Source organism: Crotalus tigris, unplaced genomic scaffold, assembly GCF_016545835.1.
Source record: "Crotalus tigris isolate CLP2741 ecotype Arizona unplaced genomic scaffold, ASM1654583v1 scf7180000017564.2150845, whole genome shotgun sequence".
In the NCBI taxonomy this organism is placed as follows: domain Eukaryota; kingdom Metazoa; phylum Chordata; class Lepidosauria; order Squamata; family Viperidae; genus Crotalus; species Crotalus tigris.
In genome coordinates this window covers 1,955,561-1,980,628 of record NW_024096475.1, presented here as the reverse complement: position 1 = coordinate 1,980,628, position 25,068 = coordinate 1,955,561, and the positions used below count along the sequence as shown (strand labels likewise).

Genomic DNA, 25,068 nt, shown 5'->3' with positions numbered 1-25,068 from the left:
AAGAATAGACATTCCTGAATGTACAGCACAGATGCATTTAAAACATCACACAATTCTACTTTGGGAAGGTTGAAGTTAATTTGACCCAAATAAATAATTCTTACCAAATCCCAATTGTTTGAATTAAAAGAACAAGAAAAGAAAGTTGTGCTCAGTTAAGAAGACATACCTCTATCAGCATGTAAAACGATAGCATTGTGACTCCAAAGTTATACACAATAAGAAGACCCCTGAGAGACAGAGCAGGCCTGTTCTTCATAAACATGGTGCCCAGCCATATCAAGAGCAGATATAGCATGGAGAGAGCAAAAGTAGGTAAGTATGAATCCAGCATAAGCCACCCTCTGACCCTGGGATCTGAAGAAATGACAATAAAATATACCCCAATAAAAAAATTAATACCATGATCAGTTCTTGCTTATTCTTTTAATACTCAATTAAATTGTTAGGTATTATAATCATATATTATGGTTATAATATACATACTCATATACACATACAAACACATATTTGCATTTGCACATAAAAAAAATTAAATTTATGGGAAGCAGCTATCATATCCTAGTCATACTATAGCAGCTAAGCTGTCCACCATAGCATAGAGGGTTATTTGTAAAAAAAAATATTATGCTAGGGCAAATAACAATAATTATTTGATGTACTGTAAATGATTTGTTTAAACTACAGGTAATCCTCGACTTATAGCCCCAGATGAGCTCAGAATAAAGTCCTTAAATTGTTGCTGTCATTAAGGAAGGCATCCATGCAATCCCGGCTCTCCCCACTGTGGTCATTATGCAGAGCATGGAATGCCTTAAGGAGTTGGAGAGGCCCTGAGTTGCTGAATGAATGGTCACAAGTAGAGGATTACCTGTATAAAGCATGGCTGCTAAATGTATGATAATAAACTAGAAGTAGAAAATCTGTTGAAACTGTTGAAAATTTAAACATCCTTTTACGGTGTAAATCCACTGAGCTAAAAAAGCTTTTATTTATAAGCAAAATATACGTAGGTTCCTGAGAGCTGTTGGAGCCACTGTCCCTGTTTAGGAGTCACAGCCCTGAGTGCTCCTACGAACTACTAGGGCAATTTGGCCTTACTTGCCACATCTTCCCCAGTTCCTCCTTCAGACCCCGGTACTTCTCCAGCTTCTCATACTTAGCACTTAGACTCATATACCGCTTTACAGCCCTCTCTAAGTGGTTTACAGAGTCAGCATATTGGCCCCCAATAATCTGGGTCCTCCTTTTGCTGATCTTGGAAGGATGGAAGGCTGAATCAATCTTGAGTAAGAATCGAACTGCTGGCAGTTGGCAGAATTAGCCTGCAATACTGCATTGTAATCACTGTGCCACCGTGGCTCACACACATGACTCATACTTAACACACACACACACACACACACACACACACATGCACAGAGTATATGATACATAACAGAGAAATTATAAATTTATTAATTTCAGGCTTGATTACTTTTCTTGCCCAATTCTACAGCATGTAAGAATTTACATGAAAATTCCTAAAACTTTTCCTAAAACATGCTGCATGGTAAAAGATTTTCCCAGTCTTTATACTGCTGCAAAATATTCTCTTCAATATACTTGTACGGATGTATGCATTTTGCCCTAATACTTACATTTTAATTGACTGACAAATTCTTAAAAAATGGGCCCCAATTGTTAAGAATGACAAATCAACTGTCCATTAGACAGTCGCTGGTCCTTCAATTCAGTCTGTTTCCACATGTGTTTCACTAGCATCTACTTAATTGCAAAGGAAATCAGGTACTCCTCCCTTACGCGCATGTGTCATTACTGCTGTGTAAGCTGAACGGGCCTCAATTCAAGGTACTGTTTTCATCACCTATGGAGCAGTTCGTGGCAAAGGGCCTGGTTATCTGAAGGGCCATGTATCTCCAAATTTTCTGCCCATTTGGTAAACATGATCGGAAGAGGTGTGCTCCAGGTCCCCTCCATTAAATGTTTTCATCTTGTGGGACTGAAGAACTATGGCTTCTCTGCCAAGACCTCTGGAACAGCATCCCCCTGTGTGCTGAGCAAAGGGAATAGTCTTGACAGACAGAAGGAAGATGAAAGAAGGTAGGGGGAAGAGCATCCAGACTTGCAGGATTATGTTACTATGTCTTTATAATAAAAGTAATACTGACCTGCATGGCATTGGTTTCCTAGCCTGTTCGACTTAGGAGGGCTGACACGTGGAGATTTATATAATTCCCACTCTTCAAGTGTTTTGGAGACCTAGTTCTGCTCCCCAATGTTAGGGTTAGGGTGCTTGTGGAATCCTGTTGATTTTTTTAAAAAAATATTACTTATGAGGTTGAAGGTTCATTCTCTGAGCTTATGGATTGGTTTCTGAACATTTCGTTACCAGGCTAGGTTATATCTTCAGCAGAGTTTAGGGGTAACAAAACGTTCAGAAACCAACCCACAAGCTCGGAGAACAATCCTTCACCTCGTCCTACACCTGAACTACAGATATTCACCACTACTGCAAATATTACTTATGTGGTTTTGTCCAAGTGGTCATGCTTCTTAAATTATGTACTTTTAAATGTTGTAAGGCATCCAGAGATTTTTTGGGGGGATCCAGCAATATCAAAATCCAGCAGAAAATAAAAAGCAGGGAAGAGGTAAACATTCAAATTGGATCCACAAAATCTGCTTCCTGGTCTCTGTCTAAGCGAGAGGGAAGAAAGAATTCCCTTTTCCACATGCTCAAGTGGATTTCTTATCGCTCTTGAACATTCCCAAATTACAAAGAAATGAAGAAAGAATTTTGAAGTCAATGAAATCTTGCCAAATTTAACATTTTAAATTATTATAATCATTTTATTTATTACTCAGCATTGTGGAAGTAAAAGAAAGGAATAGAATTTCTAAAGCTCTCCATCACTTACTGTGCTCAGTCATTCAGATCACATTTTCAGTTATACATTATTTCTAAATACCTGCTAAAACATTGGGCAGCCAGAAAGCTCCAGAAAATGCATACCTCTATCTCCAAACATATAATCCACAAACTCATTTACTTCTTTATCAAAAGCCTTCAGCTGTTCCTAAAAGGTAAAAGAAAACAGGAATTGTATTATATTATACATTATATAATGAATTATATTCATTATTTGTTCATATTCATATCAAAGATGATAGATGATTGATGATGATAGGCAGACAATCACAGCAGAAAAGGTGAATGCCGAAGTATGAAAGCATATAATCTGAGAATGCAAACAATTTAATGATCCATTTTCAATATTTATATCTTTAAAAAACCATTTGTGTGTATGAAGAATATATATTAAGAAAAAAATAATAATCTAAAAAATAGACATCAGATTTGAAAAACATTGTCTTTAATCATGAGGTTCCTCAAAGCTCTTCACTGTTGTTTTAACTTTTAAAACAAGGCAATGTGTGTCAATAATATAAATAAATAAATATTTTGGTTTTCTTGTGTTTTAACATCTGGAAGCTAACAACAGAAACAATTAATTTCTTATATTTATACATCTTAATAAAAATGAGCAGTAATTTGAGAACACATTTAAACAAACAGTGTTGAGTGATTTCAAGATTTCTTTTAACCTACAAGAATAGGCCATCTGGCATTGGCATTGGAACTAAAGATGGCAACATTTGTCAATTTGAATACCTCCTTTTAAAGCAATCTAGGAAGAGTATAATTTGCATAATAACATTTTAGAAGAGATTGTGATACTTACAGAATATTTTAATGGCATTATTGGCTGAAAGGGATCCTTTGCCATAACAAGCATGATCTGATTTGATCAAGTTCAAATTTTAAGTCATTCTGTCAAAGTTTATTGAGATTTTATCTTTTGCCTGATATAAAGAGTTTTATGTAATATTGAAGACTGATAAATGATTGCAATTGATAATTTCTGGTAAATACAAAATCTTCTAACTGCTCTTATTTGAAATTGAGTTAGAATTTGTGACTAGTCATTAGCAAAATATATTCAGAAATAATATAGTTAGTCATTTATTAAAAGGAAAAATCAACAGAAATGTAAGCGTAGAAGTATGAGAGAATCTCAAACACCAACTCTGTAATTAAGGAGGATTATCCTACCAATTTAGTAAATTAGAAACCAATTAAACAAGCACAGATTAAATTAGAGCTATCTGTTCTCAGTTTCTATTAGCAACCAAGCAGAATTTAGCTATATTATGTAACTTTTTTTAAAGAAGGATCTGATTATTGTCATTTCAAGGTGGGGGGAAGGAATCATAAGTAGGACTAACAATAAATTTAAAGAACCTCTGCAAAGGATACAGCAACAATTATGACCACTGTCCCACAGTCACAAGGATATAAGGGTTGCGTATATGGAGTTTTCTTAAATGTGCTGATGAAATGTTTCTATAACATGTGGGAACAGTGAGCAAATCAGGATACATTGCTGCCTTGGAACACTATAACTGGCTCCCTAAAATTCATGGATATTTTGTTCATTCTATCATTACCTACCTACATAATTTCTTCAAGAACCAACCTAGGCCATTCACATCCATCCCAAAAGCATAAAGTATTCAAGGGGATAATCCAGGATGCCCTGCTACAAAGTTAATTTAAAAGTTAAGCACAAGATGAGGGAGACATCTTACTGTATTTTAAATTGTCTCTAAATCTTCTCCATTAATTGGCCCAATGTACTGTACCTGACACAAGTATTAGGACATAACCTAGAAATGAGAGTAAACAAATGCAGATTTATCAGTTAGTCCTTATATTTGCTTCACAGGTTTTCTGCAGGACAAGATCAGATGCATAGCTGAAGATAACAAAGGCTACTTAAGGCAACAATTTAATATTTTTTAACTAGATGGCATTATACCAGTCCTTGTCCGTGGTTTGTTGAGTAGCTCTGAAGTTGTTTGCTTCTCCCACTAGAGTGTTTCTAGAATGCAGGCAATACAATAACTTCTAGAAGTTTTGAGGGTTTTGCTAATAATACGTAAAATGCTAATTGGATTATAGTTGCCCAGATTGTTCAATCTAAAAATCACAGTCCCAACTTTTAGGGATACATGCCAACAGTTCAATACAGATAAAAAGACATGCCAAATTAGGACCCACCATTCTATATTATTTTTTATTAGGTTGCAGTCCACAGTTCTTCCTAGTTTCTGTTGTTTCACTAACCTGTATATTTTAAAAACTGAATTTGAGAGTCATTTAGAGAGAGCCATTATCTAACTCAACTAAAGAGGGGTGGGAAAGACTCTCGGCAATAATAAATTTTCAAACAATCAAATAGTTATTCTGATAAATTTTTATTCTGATTCTTCATACTCCATGTATTGGACAGATTTGGCCCTGTGGAGAAGACATGCATGGTCAACAGCAGAAAATTCAGTGGTCTTTACTTTGTTATTCTTTTCGACAATGGCAATTTTCTATTACATGTTAGTAGCAGAATTGAACTGCAGTGTTTTAGTGGCATTTAAACATAGCATTTCTGATGTCAGATAATATTGGTGGTGGTTCTTTTCTACAGGACCCCAGATTATTGGCTATTGCATTTCATTCAAGTGCATGGTCTCTGGTAAAAATCAGAAAATTTTCTCTGAAAATCAGTGGCTAACAATTTAGAATAAGTTGACTCAAGACCCACAATTATTAAACTAGTCAGAATAGAAAATGGGTTGCTTTAATAGCTTGGGGAATTACAGTGCAACAGAAAAATGGATAAAGGACTGAGAATGGTAAGATGGGACAAGGCTGAATATATCGGATAACCATAGATTCTTCAGTGAATGCAGATTTACTTCTATGAATACATTCTCATGTTCCTGATATACAGGTACAGTAGTGCTTGTTAGGGATTGGCAACTCCGTCATTAAGCAAAGTGGTTGCTAAGTGAAATTGACTATGCTTATGATCTTATTTCAGCTTTCCTTGGCTTTACGGACCTTTTTCATTTTTTAATGAACAGTCACTAAATGACTCAGTTGCTAAACAGACTGTCTATATTACAATAGCATGTTGTTATACAAGAATGCTCCATGAGCTTTGCCACTATAGATATTAACAAGGTCAGGACAGGGTGCTCTTTAAATGATAAGGTGCTTAAGCAACATATGCTGCCGAAAGACAGGAAACCATGAAAGTATCTTTGAAGGATGTCGCAAATGCTACTATGTTATATTTTGAAACAACTGCAACTGTTTTGTTATTGTAAACCACAAATTCTCAGGGCATAAAGTAAAATTGAGCAGTAATCACCAAACTTGGCAACTGCTGATAGGTTGCAATAAAACTTTGGAAGGAAGAATGATGTGCCATGTGCACTCCCTTAACTTGTAGCCTTCAATTATGATGGAGGATACTATTTTATTATCACGTTGAGGAAAAATTTAAATGTCTATACAGACTTCTGCCTAGAATGAATGGTGATGTCATCTTGTCCTTTTCCTTAAGATACGAAGTGTTTTAGGCTGCATACAGTTTGTTGTATAAGTTACATGGGAAAGCTTTATTTTCCTGTTCTTCTCCATGTATATAGAAGATATACTAAACAAAATATCACATACATCCACACAAAAGTGGTCGTTACAATAAATATTTTTAAAAAGAAGCTGGCTGGAGGGTCACAAAATAAATTTAAACCCACCTTTGCTATTCCTGTTTACCAGTTATATGTGCACATGCTCTAATTTATAATTATATTATGAAAACCAACTTATACAAAATAGTCATAATGTAAATTACTAAACTGAAGTCTAACATTGGGGGCAAAATCTCTGCAAGCCGTCAGTTTGAAAGACTGTGATTCATTTGTATTGCTGAGTGGAAGATGAGAAATACAGAATTTTATTGGAGAGGGATATTTCCCAATCTAAGGGACTTTCCATAAATTGTTATTGTTATCAGTCATTGTACTGATAACTACATGAAATTGTTTTCCAGGAAGCTATTTCTTTTTATAAAATTTGGCTGTTTATAGCTGCTCATTCTAGTTTCATCAGGTTCAGGTAGAGAATTCAAGACTAATTAAACATGAATAAATCAATAAATATTAATAAATGCCAATTGATTTCAATAGGCATACTTCAGGAAATTCTAAATCTGGATTCATCCCCCTGAATTTGATATAATTGCTTTGCCTGCAATACTAGGCTTGAGAAGTTTTGGAGAGAAATTTATTGCAGTGAAGCTACAAGCAAATCTAATCTAAAACAAAACTGTACAGTTAGTCCATCTTTAATGACAAAAATTAAAATGGGCAACTCTGTTTCTATGCAAACGAGTTAAGTGAAATGTCATGTCATTGTGGCTGACTTACAACCTCACATCTACTATAGTTGTTAAATAAATCACCCATAGTCATTAAGCGAACTATCATGTGATCACAGCTTGTAATTTTACTGCTAGCTTTTCCATGAACTCTGTTAGAAGTCAGCTGTGAAGTAGACAAATAATGTTCATCTAACCAGGAGATGCGGTGAGGGTAATAAAAAACCACTGTCGCAAAGCATCCATATCTTGATCACATGACTACAGGAACACTGCAAAAGTCATAGGGGCAAGGAGCAGTTGTAAAGTTACTTTTTCAGTGCTGTTTTAATGTCAAAATATCCCTAAATAGAGCAGTCCTTAAGTGAGGACTATCTGTAATGCAAAGTCCTCCCCTCTTCACTTCTAAGCAGCACAGTGGTTGAACAGCTACTTACTTTGAAGTGAGACCAATGAATTAGCCCTACCTCAGTACTTCACAAAGTGACAAGTATTGTTATGACAAGTAGTGCCCATTTGTACATGCTTACATCCATACATTTATACATAATATCTCAGGGGCTGCCACAAAGAAGAGGGAGTCAAGCTATTCTCCAGAACACCTGAAGGAAGGACAAGAACCAACGGATGAAAACTAACCAAGGCAAGAAGCAACTAGAACTAAGGAGAAATTTCCTGACAGAACAATTAATCAGTGGAACAACCTGCCTCCAGAAGCTGTGAATGCTCCAACACTGGAAGTTTTTAAGAAGAGACTGGACAGCCATTTGTCTGAAATGGTACCGGGTTTCCTGCCTGAGCAGGGGATTGGATTATTGTTGTGTTGTTGTTTTGTTATTACTATTATTATTATTACTATTATTATTATGACACACCAATAAATGTTCAGCGAAACCTGCACTTCTGCTATGTATTGTTTAGTAGCCACTCTTTCCCTATTAGTAAATTCATAGTATTACCAGTAACTTATGGGATTTTTGAGCCTTAATCCAAATTATTCAAACACTTTAACAGTCATAGCAAGGCTACTTCACTCCCATCAGATATTTCGGAACTTCACAGCTCTGCCTATAGAGCCACTAAAGCGGCAGATGGAGCACCGGAGATTCAGAGAGGGAGGGTGGTGAAGTGGGGAGGCGTCCTGCCATCAGCACCCATGCTGGCTGCCCCTTCCCTGTGGAGTTGGAGAGATTGGCACATCACCACCCAGATGCCCTCACTCCTGCCAGGAATTGCATTTCTTTCCTTACCCTGTGCCATTTCTCCGTTGCGAACTGCTGCCGCCACGTGCAGGGAAACAAAATAAGTTTTTTTGAAGAAAAATCTGTGACTGGATTGCACTGGCACCACAACTGGAAATATCCCCAGAACAATTCAAAGCATTGTTGGATGGATGGATGGATGGCTCCCTTCAGCGGTATGAACTTTCTCTAAGAAGATCAACAATACTGATCAAGCTGCAGGATGCTGAACTTATTAAGCGTAAATTTCATTCGTTGATGGCATCGACTTTTCAAAGTACCAGCTGTCAAACATGATTGCCATGGATGAAACTGCAGTGTTTATGGGCCAAGCACCTCAAACAATAATTGATCAGAGGGGTGCCTCGTCAATCTACATGCCCTCCATTGGTTACAAAAGTGCACGTGTTACCTGCATTTTGGCAATTCGTCTGGATGGAACAAAGGATCCCATCTCTTATCATCTCTAAGGACAAGAGAGATAAAATTGAACGTGTTTCAGGCATTTATGTTCTCGAAACTGAAAAAGCCCGGTGCACACATGCAGTGATTAGGAAGTGGGTTGATTTAATGCTGCCACTTGTTTTGCGAGGTGGGCAAAGAGGTCTGCTGGTCTGGGGTTCAGCCAGCACTCACCGTGCAAAAGATATGAAGAAGTTCCTTGCACAGAGAAGAATAGATCAAATAATGATTCCTGCAGGAATGGCTGCCTGTCTCCAGAGTCTGGATATTGCCATAAACAAGCCATCCAAGGACCACTTGCACAGGGAAATCAGTGACAACACTGAACACAGAATGGACAGAAATAAGCGTGGGAACTTTGTGAAGCCTTGCCTGTCAGAGGTCGTGACTTGGGTGAAGCATTTGTGGGACAAAATCACTGACAGCTGTGTTTCCAATGCACTACGAGCAGGCTACATGGACAAGAAGTGCTCATGTAGGGAGACCGCTATTGCTGGACATGAGAGATTGGGGCCAATGGTTCACAAGAGGTGAAGGCCAGAAATGGGGGTTTGGGAGAGTTACTGTGTAAAGATGTTGCAGAAGAAGATGACATGACTGTTTTTGAATAAATTGAATATACCTGCCATATACCGGTGGGTAGAAGATGGCAATAATTGTCCCCATAAATAAAAAGGATCCTAGTAACTATAGGCCCATCAGTTTGATTGACATTGCAGCAAAAATATGTGCTAGGTTCCTTTTAAATAGAATTCAAATCTGGGTGGAGGAAAACCATAGCCTTGCAGAAGAACAAGCACATTTTAGACAAAGCCGGTCCACTATTGATAACTGCTTTGTCTTGAACCATTTAATTGCCAAATATACTTATAAGAGGAGACCCATTTGCTGCTTTTATAGACCTCACAGCAGCATTTGATATGGTAAACAGAGAAGTACTATGGAGTAAACTGACAGCTCTTAAAATAGAACCTAGGCTGCTGGCTTTGATTAAAGCCCTTTATACAAGTACCTGTTTGAGGGTGCAGTATGGGGTTAATGGGGCTTTGACTAACAGGATTCACACAAATAAAGGGATAAGGCAAGGGTGTATCTGGGCCCCATTATTATTTAGTTTATATATCAATGATTTGCCAGGGTTAATGAAGGATCACATGGTACATATGTCAATGATCCTAAATACATACTGTAACAGCTTGCTCTATGCTGATGATATGATTTTATTATCATATTCACAAGTAGGATTAAGTAGGCTATTAAGAAGATTCAGTTCTTATTGCCAGGATAACTCCCTAACCATTAGTAAATCTAAATAAAAAATCATGATGTTTGGAAAACATAAACAGAGACATAGATGGCAATTGGATGGTGAACCAATTGAACAGGTTAACCCCTTTGTATATTTAGGCGTGCCAAGTGCTTTTTTTCTAAAAAAAAAAAAAAAAAGGTGCTGGAACTCACACACGTCATACAATCTGCCTTGCCTACCCTACAAGGTTCCATCCAAAAAAGGTGCCGGAACTCCGTTCTGGGCGTTCTATGACAAAAAAAAGCCCTGGGCGTACCTTTTTCCAAGACTGGATCTTGGGCCTACCATCATCAACGGAGTACGCTTAGAGCAACAGCTTGTTTGAATTTACTGCTTAAACTAAAGTTACCCAGGGTCTCTAGCCCCATTAATTAAAGTATATAAAGCTAAGGTTACCCCTATGCTCTTGTATGGAGCAGAAGTTTGGAGTCTATACTCAACCACAGTCCTAGAACAAACACAGTCCCAGCATTTGAGATGTATCTTGGGTGTAGATCTAAGAACATTTGCTGCAGCAGTTAGAGCTGAATTGGGAATTCCTACAATTCATGCATTATCCAAAATTAGAGCATATAACTACTGGCATAAAGTCAATGAAATGGAGACTGATAGACTCCCCAAGTTATGAATACTAGAGCAAATGAAAATTACAGTCACAAATCTCCTGGATCACCAAGCTAACAAATTTTGTAAGAAGCTGTGGCCTTCCTGACTCTTGCATAACAGGAGAACGATTTAAAAAAAGAGCTGCTCAAAAAATTAAGGATATAGAAACACAAAATGACATAGCTATCCTTAGTAAGGTGTGTAACTTGAAATGGCTGAACAAATACAAACATACTTTTCAAATAGACAGCTATCTGAAGTTACAACTGCCAAAACATCTAAGGGACATATTTACGCAAGCAAGATTTGAACAGCTCGACACAATGGTTAGATATGGGAGATTCCATTCCATACCCTACAATGAATGTCTCTGCATTTGTGGAGCACCAGAGGTAGAGGACCTGGCTCACATCCTATTTGATTGTTGCCTTTAAAAGAGGTGAGAGACAGGCACCTCGATCTATATACCAAACAAATGACCCATTGGGATCCCCATATCGAAACAACTTACCTTTATGTCCGGCCAGAATCTGAAAATAACATTTAACACAGCACAGTACTTAAGGAAAATGGTTCAATTGAGATCTGCATATGTGGGATGGATTGGGGTAGATTGCAGGGGTGACACCAAAATATAATTTTATCATATTTTATCAATATTTTAAATTATTGTATTCTATTCCAATTTCATTTTAGAATGTATTTTATTCCAATTTCATTTTATTTTATTCCAATTTCATTTTAAATTGTATTTTATCTAATTCCATTTAGATAAATTGCTTTTATCAAATTTTAGTAATAATTTGTTTCTGGAATTTTGCACTTTAATATGGCTCAAGGGCCAATAAATAAATAAATAAATGGTTCCTGTACATCACCATTGTGATTGTGGTTGCCCTGGGTGGAGTGTGGGTTAGAGTTGGGGTTAGGTATTGTGGGTTAGAGATGGGAAGGCCTGGAAAAACCCCGGAAAACTCCAAACTGCTTGGGAAACAAATGGGAAAAACCTTTTTGTTTCTGTTTTTTTTCCAGGGCTTCCCATCTCCCATTAGGGTTGGGGGGCAGTAGGGGTTAATGTACAGTAGGCCTGGCAACAGCATTCGGCATGATACGTGATACAGCAAATGGGCACGGCCAGTGGCAAACAACTGCATAGCGCCGAAACCAGCCGTTTGCCACCTTCTGCCTAATGCCGCTGCCATGAGGCCGCGAAACAAGCCGGGCAGCAGTAAGGAAGCGGTATAATGGCACGTGGGCCATAAGGGGGAGGATCTGCCAGGCCTCATGACAGCTGCATTGGGCACGACGCGTGAGGTGGCAAACGGCCCCTTACCTTGTGTCTATGGTGAAACCAGATGGAATCGGCAGCAGGCTGTCCGTGCAGGCCCTTAAGTAGGGCTTACTTTTGGGGTCTTATATTAGGCCCACCCCTGAAAATCAGTGGGGCTTACTTTCGGGGGTGGGTTTACTTTTGGGAAAACACGGTATTTACTGAGCACATGAAGTCAATATAAATTCCAGACAACAGAAAGCATTAATTTGCAATCGCAAAAACATCATCATATTGCAGTTCTTAACCAATGATCTTGAATCAAATTGCCTTCAGATTTGTTATCCAGACAAATCTTTCTACATGCAAATTCTAACTTTAATTAGATGTGGGCAAGGCGGCGGCGAGGGGGGGGGAATCTTATCCTGTTTAATTGACCTTGGGATGTTTTTGCTCCTTTTCTCTGATACTAAAAGAACAAAAGTTCTTCCAAGTAGAAAGGAGGAAATTTCCCTTGGGAAATCTCTTTTTGCTATGTTCAAAAGTATCTCTCCCTCAACAAGGCATTGATTTCAAAATCTGAATTCGCAGCTTGCCAGTTGGCATAAGCGACTGGCAAGCAGGCTGAAAGAGGGAATGTGGAGGTAGGAGATTGTTGTATCTGCTTCTCCTCCCCAACCCAAAACTATAGGATTACAAGGATCAGGTGAGAAATAGCAAGTGTCAAATTGTACCACACCAGACGTGTTCTTGCTAAAAAATACGGCAAATCTTTATTTCTGTTCTTGACTCTTATGCACAGTATGGGGTCTGACAATCTTGAAGTGAGATTGCCATATAAAGGATTACAAGAAGGTGCATAACGATAATAGAGCACATAAATATTCAGGCTTAGTTAATTAACTGCAATTAACAAAACAGGAATAAACCGATCAAAGCTAGGTGCAAGCTTTTTTTGCGTCTTATTGACTGCAGACACAAGAATAAAACTGATTTAATATATTCAGTTGGTAAGGGAATGTACTATTGTTTATATATAATTTAGGTTTTCTTAGATGAATGGTAATAACGTGAAAAATATTCCTTCAATCGAAAATATTCCATTCCTCTCATCTTCTTTCATTTTAATCCATTCTATACAATCTGTACAAAGGATACTTCTGAAGGTTCAGAAATAGACCTTTTTAAGATAAAGAAAAGGGAAATTTCAACTTTTTAATAATTCAGATCTGAAGCTTAAGACAAAGAAAGCTCTATGTTTAAGTAGGTTTCTCTGTTGCTATCCTGGTCGCCTGTGTGCCGCCCCATGTCCCAAAGATTAGGATTAATTGCCAGAAACTGCACTGCCTGTTCCTGCTGATGAAGGATTTTCTTTTCCACATTCCTCAGCTGAAGTTTTGCTGTGCCATAAAAGATCACAGTGTTAACGCTCATTCTTTCTTTGATAACAAATATTAACATACATTTTTAGATACATGTTCACGAGGTGGCTAATGATGTTGTGGTGAACACAGATGCAGTGATGATAGAGTCTGCTATTCCTAATATCTGGAAAATCTCAGATATAACTGATGTAAGACTATATCAAACGACTTCAGTAGCAATTATTTTATTACTTTTTTATCTATCTCGCTCAGAGAGTTATGAAATTTTGTAATTTTTTAATGTTGGAATATAGCATAACTATATGCTATTATTGCATTGCAACACTTTGGTAACCAGATTACAGTTTTATCTACATTAATGGAACAATGTTTTGTTCTAAGTTCCCCAAAGTCCATTGGAGTTGGGCAGCCAATAAATTTAAATAAATAAAAAGTTTAAAAATTATGACTGGCACAGACTATTTTTGGAGGTTTATGTAGCTTCCCTTATAAAACATTGTTTTATTAGAAGAGAGAAATTCTCACTGAAAACAAGGTTTAACTTTACAGATAAAATGAGGGTCACAAGGATTGGAGAAAATGCTGTATTTAGACTGCAATTTTCAGACTATATATCCACAGTGTCACCCCCCCAATTAACTTCAAGAGAGAGATTATAAAATAATTTATAACAAGAGTAGCTGTAAAAGGTTTAAATATCAGTATTCCACATCTAAAACTTTATACACATATTCAGGACATGTTCAAGACTTTGATTACTTACTTGTGAATTGTTGCCTGATGTTACAGTTTGGACTGCATATAAATCTTTAGATTTGGTGAATGTTTTAGTTGGACTGAAATAGAGTAAATGTAGTCAAATGTCTGGGGGCATATAAATGTCTTTGGGGGCATATAGAATACTACCTTCAGCTGAAAGATAGAGCTAAATAAAACAACCTTTTCCACAAACAAATGCTCTCCAGAAAAACAACCACAAACATAGTCCATTCAGTTAGCACATCTACCCTAATCAATCCAGAAGCAAATCCAACAACACTACCACTATTGAAGGCCAAATTCTTGAAACAGCATTTTCCCCTCCCCTTTTTCAAATTGCTGCCAGTCCTTCAACTGCCACTACCAGATCATTCTTCAGAAAGTTTCTCTTCAGATTTTAAATCAGAGATTGCAAGGAGCAAAGTAACTCTGCCTAAATAATGCTGGCCGTGAAAAAAATATATATAGGGGAAAGGCAGCAAATTGGCTACTGCTGCAATTTGAGCTGATGAAAGAAACACTGAAAAATAAAATTATTTCTGCATTATTAAAAACTAAATGGGGCTCGACTGTATCCCTTCTAAGCTTACAATTTGCAACTAAAATTAAATAGACAATTTGATATTTGAAAAAACGCTCCTGTGAAACTGTTGAAGAAAATAAGTGAAGCAGTTCAGGAGAAACTGAAGGGAAAAAAAAGTTATTTTGGTTTTATTTTGTTGTTGCGTGTATGTTGTTTAGTGTAATCTTTCCTAGTACCTAATTTCATACCAAATTTTAGAATAGATGGTCACTTGGGTATGAAACTGTCGTTCTTTGCCCTATGAGGTTGTAACAAATAGGCTAATAACACGAGATTGTGGATTCAAAGCAAGATCCAAAATCTAGAGAAGGGAAATGTATTTATTAGAAACAAATTTTCAAACTTCCCAGAACACTTTTCCAGGCATGAAACTGGGTACCTATTCTCAGATATTTATTGCTAATTAGCAAAGTATCTTGTGTATGAAAATTTGTAAGATCTTGCCTCCCCAATAATCTTATGCTATTTCTGTAACTAAGGAGATTTAAGCAGTGGAAACAAACAACAGCTCTGCCATTTTAAAAAAAATGCTTTTGTGCAATGCTATTTAGTGGGTGATTGTTTCAGTTGATATTTACATAGAAAAATTAATCTGTGGACCACCCTAATTCATATAGTCTAGCTGCATTGCCAGAAATGGTGTGAAATATATCCATTCTAAGTCTTGATTTTGAAAACTGGTGCTGTGTAACCCAAATTACTTGTATAATTTCACTATTGGAGGAATATGCATAGATATCTATGTTATGCATAGATATCTTGCTTTAGTCAAATTCAAACTCAGACAAACAAAACAAATTAATTCATTCTATCTTATTAAAATTCCTGCTGTGTAAGATAAAAGCAGCAATGCTTTTTCATGAGGCAGCTGGACTTTCTTGTTTTTCTTCAAAGACGTTTCGCTTCTCATCCAAGCTCAAAGCTGAAGAAGTTTCTTGGATGAGAAGCGAAATGTCTTTGAAGAAAAATAAGAAAGTCCAGTTGCCCCATGAAAAAGCACATTTGGGACAACTATGACCTGGAGGACTGAGGATCTCCATAGATAAAAGCAGCAATACCTTCCATAGTTTAATACAAAAGCCTAATCTGGAATCCTGGATGCCCAGTGTAGCATAATGGTTAAATTATTGGGTAATAACTAGAGAAATACAACTTAGCCATGCAGTTGTAATCCTGAGGCTGTCATATTTTCCCAACTTAGCCATGAGGTTGTAATCCTCTTAATCAACTATCTATATACTACTAAAACTCTCATCAGGATCTTTTACTGGGTGAAACAGTCCATCATAGGGTAAAAAGTTTTGAACCAATGTACCTTAAATGTGCTAATAAACAGAATGTATCCAAAATCTGGGACCTATGACTCTTGAGGAAATGAAATTTGAAGATTTTGTAGCTGCTTTGGTGCTGTTGGCGGCTGCTGGTCAGTTGCTGAGCTCATATAATCTTCATTTTCAACATTCTGTGACAGTTTCCCAGCCAGTCTCACAATCCCTTGCTTCCTCCCCCATCTAGCTATAGTCCCTTACTTGCCTGATAGAAAGGGAGGGAGGGAGGGAGGGGAGGGAGGAAGGAAAGGGAAGGAGAGATATTTCTGATGTTTCCTGCCAGATTCCCACAAGGAAACTCAATGGAAAAGCCCGGAGGAATTTGGAAGTTGTTCCTGCTCCCACTTTTTTGCTTGCCCTTAATTATTCTGTTTCTCTGTTTACCTAATGAAGTATTTTTAAAAATGATGACTCAGCTGGGCATGAGTTATCTACTAGAGGTTAGTTTCAGCCAATATAGTCTGAAATTGTCCACATTTTTGAATTGCATATAACAATTTCAAATTCATTAGATTTTGTTTAAAGTCAGACATCTAGAATTATGGTACTATCTGATAAAGAATCTTAGGTAAGTTGTTCAAATGTAAATCTAATCTGAAGAATATGAAATTATAGCCTTACTTATTGTTTTGGTTAATTGACAAATAAGTATGAAATATACTTGTGTTATTCAAAATATAATTCGCCAAAGACTTTATAGGCTTAGAGCAGTGATGGCGAACCTTTTAGAGACTGAGTGCCCAAAAACTGGCCCTGCCCTTGCTCCGCCCCAGCTCCGCCCCCACCCTGCCTGCCCGGGCCCACCGCAGATCGCCCAGGCAGCCCAGCAGCGCCATGGCGGCCATGCCTTCTGCCCGCGCCCCACAGCATCAACTGTGCACGATGGGGCCTGAGGGCAGAGTCTTGTCTACGCTGCCTCGTTGCCATGTCCTTGGCTACGCTGCTCTGTGTGGGCCACGCTCGGGGGCGACTCTCCTCCAGAGAGGCTGCTGGTGAGGAGGGAGTCACAGGGGAGGCAAGGCTGGGGCAACGGCATGTGTGCCCACAGAGAGGGCTCCGAGTGCCGCCTCTGGCACGCGTGCCATAGGTTCGCCACCACTGGCTTAGAGGGATGTCAAGTAATTATTTTTTATTTATTTAGCATATATGTTACATTAACCAGGATAGTACAATGTTAATACAGAGTAGTAGTTTGGCTGCCTAAGATCACTAGCCCTGTTTGGTTCATGCTCTCACGCTTTCCAAGGTGCGCCATAGGGGGTGAGCTAGCTCTGCACCAGAAAGGTGAACAGCTTTCTGCAACATCATCTGAGGCCTCTCCCTCCACCAAAACCATCTCACAAACGGGTGTCACAGGATTCTAGCCGTATGAATGAAGCACTGATTTGTCTTCCCAGGGAAGTGGTACTTATTTATCTACTTACATGCAGCATGCTTTCGAACTGCCAGGTGAGCAGAAACTAAAGCATGTGATGGGAGCCCATGTCCAATGTCATTAAGCTACTGAGCCACCATGCTTCTAAGTAATTGTGAATGCCAGATATTTTATCTAATTATTTGGATAAAGTCTTAATTACTAGAACCAAAATTTCAAATTGTGCAAGCAGAGCTAGCACATCATATATTAAATTTACACAATCATTAACGCTCTCTTAGGGATGGTCATTTATTGTAACCACTAATATACACAATCACACAGTGCTGTATTAAGAATGAGAATAAAGGGAAAGCAGAATCTCTTTTCCCATCAATTTATTCATCAGTAAATGTCCTGATTTGTTTGACCCTCTTGCTAAAATGGTTCATGTGAAAACTACATATATGACATTCGCTTTTATAGTTTACTCTCACATATATATTATACTCTAAAGATTTATGTAGGCTTTTTAATTATTATTTAAAAGCTATAAGGAAAAGAGAGGGAAGTGTTGAGCAAAAAGAAACATTTCTCAATAATGCAATGGCAATTATTAAAAAAAAACTGCCTACATAAATAATTGACTCTAGGACAGGGATGTCAAACTGCTGGCCCATAGGATGGACGCGTCATCTGGAAGCCATGCCCATCCCATGGCCGGCAATGGCAAAACTGTCCTGATATGTCTCACGACGTCACGTGATGTCGCGAGTTTGACATGTCTGTTCTAGGACAGGGCTTTTCAACCAGTGGTACGGGTACCACCTGTGGTACATTGGCACCTGGCAGGTGGTACGCGACCTGGCAGGTGGTAGCGGGTGAGGGGAATGAGCTGAACCGGTGGCAGCACTGCACAAGTCTGAGCGAGAGATAGCTGGACCTGCAGGGCTGTCAGAGCTCAGCGGAAGCACCAGGATCAATGCCGCTTTCCAGCTGATTGACGCTTCTTCGGGGTGTCAGGGCTCAGTGGAAGCACCAGGATCAGCGCCAGGCTCCAGCTGGAGCTCGGTGCTGATTCTGGTGCTTCTGCTGAGCCCTGAAGAAGCACCAATCAGCTGGAAAGCAGCACTGATCCTGGCGCTTCTGCTGAACCCAGAAGAAGTGCCGATCAGCTGAAATGTTGCAGCATCTCCAGGGTCTTGTGATTTACATTCAGATGCTTGGCAACTGACTCATGTTTATGATGGTCACAGTGTCCCAGGATCATGTGAAGTGACCAAAATGGGGAGAATAAAAACCAAACACCCCCCCACCCCACCTCTGCTGCCAATCCTCAACAGAAATGCTCACAACAATGAAAACCTCAGACAGGAGGAAGAGTGCCACCAGGCAGGCAGGCAGGCAGGTGTCTTGCTCAGCTGTGGCTTGGGGGGCACTTTTTTCAGTGCCATTGTAACTTCGAAAAGTCAGTAAGCGAACTGTTGTAAGTTGAGGACTACCTGTACTTTTATCACTTTTTTCCTTTTTTGGGGGGGTCATCAAGTTTTTGACACCTTGCTAGGTGACTGGTGGTACTCGGATGTTGCCATATCCTAAAAGTGGTACAATGGATGAAAAGGTTGAAAAGCCCTGCTCTAGGAGGTGAGTTCTCAAACCTGAAAAGGATTCAGATTGAATCCTTTCTCAAAGTAAACCAAGTATATGTCCTCCAGGAGGCTTGCAAAGACTAATCTCTTTTTTGTTTAATTTCATTTTAAGAAATAAAATCAACTAGGAATAAATGTGTGGCTTGCCTTTCCTCCCTCTATTCTTATTACAGTTGTTCTATAATGTGACCATTGATCCATTTATACAGCTGCAATCACAAGGGTCTATCTTTCACTCCCACCACCCATTGCTGATGTTGCATACAACCCTTGAGGGTGAATGGGTCACCTCCCACGTAATTTAGATTAATCAAAATTAGGTATTTCAAGTTTCCGAGTGTTTATTATTTTTTTCTCTATATATTGATTCTTGCTCTTTTAAATGGCTAGGAAAGAAAGCCCATGCAAGTTTTTGGAGTCCTTGATGTACTGCTTATGTTACCTAGTCAGATAAAGAAATGTCTGTAAGCAAATAACCAAGGTCAGAAGAGCACTAAAAATGTCAGAGCTACCTAGATTCTCTTCTGTTGCAATGCAAGTTTGCTACGAAGGGAACAACTAAAATAAGTGTCATTTAACTACGATGCAGTTTTCCTCTTAGAACTGAGAACTTGTTTAATATGTTCAATTTTTCCCACATGGTTAATTTAAACGTTTATGATTAAGTTTCCATGCTGCGAATATTAAGTGCTAAGCATTTTATTCCCCCACACACATATTACTTTTTCAAAGACCACTGACAATATGGCCATTCTCAATAACTCTCAAAGACCCTAATGCAGAGTTCACGTGAGAATAATGCTAATTTATAGCGATTCTAAAATACCAATTCTCAGCCACGGAACTGGTTACATGAATTGTGCCCAAATTGGGAGTTAGATTCAAACCTGCAACATTTTAAATTGATTAGATTTGCGGTTTTAAACTTTCTTCGGCAAGGGCATTTTTTTTAAAAAAAGGCTTTTCTGTCTTGAATTGGCTAGACATCGGAACTATCCTTTGAGCAGAATGATATGGACCGGAAAGAAGAAAGAAATTGAATGGCTTCTTTGAAACGGACCTTTCTTCTCAAAACTTTTTGTTACAAAAGCAAATAGGGAGAACAATTTGGAAGTTGTACTGGCAAGCAGTGATTCCTCTGAGAGTTCTTCAGCTTCTGTGTAAGCTTGTTTTAAGGCCAGCTTGTATTAGTGAAGCCATATTAATCAAATGTCTTCACACATGTCTCTATTGAGTATACTTTTTAAAGCTTCTTTTAGTATGACTTCCTATCACAGAATGTCATTATTTTTTATTGTCTTGTTTTTAATCATGTATATCTCAGGAAATATACATTGTAAACAGTTCTGATGGGATGCCTTTAAAAGAAGTACGGGAAGGAAAGTACTACTGTAAAGTCAATAAGAGAATAATTGTTTTCCACTGGGGAAAAAAATAACTTGTAAAAGAGTGGATTCTGGTGTATTTCATAACATGTTTAAAAAAAACATTTGCTGCCACAAAATCAGAGAGGAAAGGGAGAGAGACGGAGAGAAAGAGCATTTTTATATAGTTTGTAGAGCAAATGAAAAGATGACTATGTAGTACAAAGAGCTAAGTGAAGGGCAGCTACTCTCAGCAGGCTGTATAAAGCAACCTAGATAGTATTTGCATGTGTAAGAAAGGGAAGCAACATGCAGCACTATGTAGAATATTAATGAGAATAGTGTACAAAATACTAGGTAGAGCAAACTGTGTCTTGCATAGGTATCAAACAGAGAAGAAAGGAGGTGACATGCAGGTAATGGGTGAAAAGTGGATTACTACAGGAGGGAAATAATATTTGGCATTTATATGCCACTGAGATTGGCTGATTTGAGATGGAAATGTGCATGGCAAGCAAGTCTGTTAATATGAGACAGAAAACAATAGGAGCAGAAGAGCAAAAGGGGCCCAGGACTATGGAAAATTGAGGGAAATGTGTGAAGAATGATTGAAAGAATAGAAGTATGAGTGGATATGAGAGAATACAGGGTGTGTGCGTGCGTGCGTGCATGCACAAAAGGGCAAGGAAACAGGCATGTCAAAGAAAGAATAGATGGTGCTTGTGTACAAGGTTCAATAAATGTAAGAGAATAAGATGTCTGTATAAAGTGTCTCTCTATGTGTGTGTGTCTCTCTCTCTCTCTCTCTCTCTCTGTGTGTGTGTGTGTGTGTGAGAGAGAGAGAGAGAGAGAGAGAGAGAGAGAGAGAGACGTGGTGTAACTAGCATTGTAGGCATATCTGACAGGAATGAATGGAGAGTGTGTGTATATGTCTGCAATGATACAGAGCAAGTACGACCCAGGGACCTGCCTGAGCGAATGGGATGAGGGGCGCGAGGTAGGCGCTTCGATGCGCGCCGGCTCGCCATGCTTAAGAAAGGAAGGCAATCCCGACCGAAGGCCCGCTCTCCCCATCCCATCCCCTCGCTCGAAAAGCGGCGGCGCTAGAAATAGACCGGTCCCTTCCTTCGCTCACCATCTTGCCGCCGAGAAGGGAGGGGTCGCTTTGACGGTGGGCGACCAGGCACAGGTTGTTCCGACTGTTGCTGCCGCTGCCGCCGCCGCCTCGAACGGGAAAGGGCAGAAAAGAAGAGGCAGCGGCGTTGCTCACGGCCGATGCTTGCCGCCCTCCTCAGTTCCGCGGCTGGCAGATGCTTGAACGGGCTCTTCCGCCGCTTTCGCCCCCTCTGCAGCTTAAGCAAAGCTGCGGCCGTAATATGCTCCCCTGCCCTCCCCCTCCTCCTCCTTCGGCCTTCTCCACCGCAAGGAGCAGGCGGGGACTTCAGAGGCGGGCTAGGGGGAGGGCTGGGAGGAGAGATTCCTCGCCCGCCGACGGAGGGAGGGGGCGGGAGAAGAGGGTGGAGGGGGTCTTGGCTGGAATACTGGCGGCGGCGGCGGCAGCGGGGGGGGGGTGTGCAGGGGTGTCATAGCATCTCTCGGCTGCAGGGCCCGATCTACCTGACGTGGCTTTTGCTGGCTTGGCTACTGCGAGGCTGCGTTGAGGGAGCCCCTTTGCAGCATCCCTTACAACTCCCCCCCCCCCCCACACACACGCACACACTTAGGATAATAAAAGTGCAATAGGCATCACGCTTTATATCTCCTGCCAGCATCGTTATCATAGTGCGTTGTACAATCAGATAAATGTTTGGACTGGGCTTGGCATTTTCATCCACCTGTCAAATCCTTCCCAAGCACCTGAAATAGGCATTATTATTATAATCACTGTTTTTGTTTCCTTCTTTTTTTGCTCCAATACCATTGAACTTTGTTGATAATGGCAACGGTGACCCAGGTCCATATTTACAGAGCCTCTCCTTAATTTGTATAAATTATTCTGAAATGGTTGCTATTGAGGGTTTGGCATAATCTATTCCACATAATGAATCGTGGAGGAGGTATGGAAACCTAGGCAGCCCTGTCTCTGAAAGATGGAAAATCTTACTACATCTGAGGGTTATTTTCCCCATTGGCCTCAAATTGTACATCTAATAATCGTTAGCTAACATAAAAGAACTTTGAAAGTTCAATTTGACAGTAAGGCACTCCCATCAACAGAGCAGCCAGCCACAACAAAGGCATTTGCGTATCCTATCTCAACAATTCTAATAGTGTAAGTATATCAGTAGTTAAGAACGATTCTGCCATTTTCTTGCAGAGGCTAGCAATTTTCTGAGTGGTTAGCAATCTGCTACAGTAGTGGTTACGCCACCAGGTTAGAAACCAAGAGACTGAGTTCCCATCCCGCCTTAGATATGAAAGCCAGTTGAGGTGATGTTGAGTCAGGTATTCTCTCTCAGCTTAACTAACCACTTCATTAAAAGAGGGGAAAATAAAAGGAACATTAGGTATAGGAAACTCTTTTAGTCAATATGGAGATGCAGAGAATGGCAATCACTTGCAAACAATGTATTCAACAGGATATTGGAAATTTCACAAAAAAGAATGTTAAACTCCTATGGAGCATTGAGAGGGAGGATGGGAGACAAACATTTCAAAAGGCTACAATTCCTGATTGAAAAGCTGAGCACAGGCATAAGGAGATGGGGGAGACCTGATAACAAAAGGCTTTCCACGGAAAGCAGACTGTTGAAAGTAACTCCTGATAGCAATGCTATTTCAACAGAAAAATCAAATTTTCATCCCCTGGGAAAATGCCAATGGGAGGAGTTACTTGTAAGAAGGTTTAGGATCTCACACTAGGACGTTATGGTTAAAATGCCGATAAATGGGGCATTCTGATGATCTGTGGATTCAAATTGGCTTACAGATTGAGACCACCTGGTGACCAGACAATATTGTTTGTGCATCCTTTCCATTGCACTTAGTTACATCTTCCTGATGCCATGCCTATGAGGTTTGTTTTTTTTAGAAAACCAAACAGGCAACTTTGCAAGGGGGGGGGGGAGGATTTCCAAAAGGCATGGTAAAGGGGCATATAGGACATAACGCCCTCATGGTAAACAGTTATGACACCTCAGATTTTTCCTTTAATCTTTTTTGTGGAAAAAGGGTTGGGGCAAAACTAAAAGAGTACAGTGAAGGGCTCAATAACTGACCAATAGCTGAGACTGATTGGTAAAACCTTTGCTTTTTTTATTGACCAGAAAGAGCATATTCTGATTGATTGGCTAGTAAAATGGCAAGAATAACCCACTCAAATCCTGCTTCATAATGGTTTTGAAATTAGACTTTCAAAAGAATGGCTGGTCATGTGAAAATATGCTTAGGGTATATACTATACTAAGGATGCCTACTAGGATTTTGTCTTTCCTCTGCACTGTTATGTTACAACAGGATAACAGTGAGGCATAATTGCTTACTGTCTAATTATATGTAAGCTTACTGCACAAAAAGATTTGCTAGCTATTCAGTAGCTAGTGCCTCTCCTATACTGTTCTGCATAAAAATCACTGACAGTGCACAAACATTATGGTTTTTATTCTGTTTTTGTGCAAAATTTGACACCAGTAATTGAATTTTCTCTTTTGATTGGCAGAGCTGCAAAATATCATTGTTATATGATTTATTGCAAAGATTTCTGGTCTGCACAGGTGAAATCTGGTTCAACTTTTAGATATGAATCAAATAAACAAAAGCAACTATTTGTTCCACCCACACAACACTTCTCCTTGAACTCTTTTCTTTTTCACTGCCCCAAAGAAAATGGCTATTGAAAACTGCCATGCCAGCAATTAGTATATCTGCATACAAACTGCATAGAAACATAAAAAAATATTTATTCAATTTTTAACCTACCTTTATTATTTTATAAGTAACTCAAGGCAGTGAACATACCTAATGTTGCATCCTCTCATATTTTTACAAAAACAACCCTTAGAGGTGAGTTGTATTGATAGAGTATGACTACCCAAAGTCACCCAGTCAGCCATGCATAAGGCAGGACTAGAACTCACAGTCAATGGTTTCTAGCCTGATGCCTTAATCACCAGACCACATAAAGCAGGGGTGTCAAACTGCCAGCCTGTGGGCCGGATGCATCACGCAGAAGCCATGCAAGAGGAAAAAAGTCACGAAACATCACAACATGTCATGTGACGCAGTGAGTTTGACATAAAGTGTGAATGAGGAATCTTTGAGCCCTGTGAATCTTCTATGAGTTCCCTAAGTAGTACATATATTTTTATAATGGGAACTTATAAGCATTTTGATCAGTGACATCATTTCCGCATCCTCCCTATTTGTCCAAACTGGATATGACATCATAGTCCCTCCCCCAGAAGCTCTTCTGATTGATTGGTACAAGACCCAAAGTAGGATTAATTGACCAAAACTGGATATGACATCAAATT

General features: G+C 39.1%; 1 protein-coding gene across 1 annotated transcript in view; it reads right to left on the bottom strand.

Annotated features, from left to right (window-relative positions):
* The window catches only part of ELOVL2 (ELOVL fatty acid elongase 2), a 34,739-nt gene extending 12,724 nt beyond the window's left edge, over nucleotides 1-22,015 (bottom strand). Inside the window, exons 1-3 of the mRNA XM_039349553.1 lie at nucleotides 21,732-22,015; nucleotides 3,017-3,080; nucleotides 170-357 (exon numbers count right to left, since the gene is read on the bottom strand). Of these exons, the coding sequence (XP_039205487.1) occupies nucleotides 170-357; nucleotides 3,017-3,080; nucleotides 21,732-21,734 (255 nt within the window). The 5' untranslated portion in view covers nucleotides 21,735-22,015. The remainder of the gene's footprint in view (nucleotides 1-169; nucleotides 358-3,016; nucleotides 3,081-21,731) is intronic.
* Nucleotides 22,016-25,068: the final 3,053 nt, after the last annotated feature.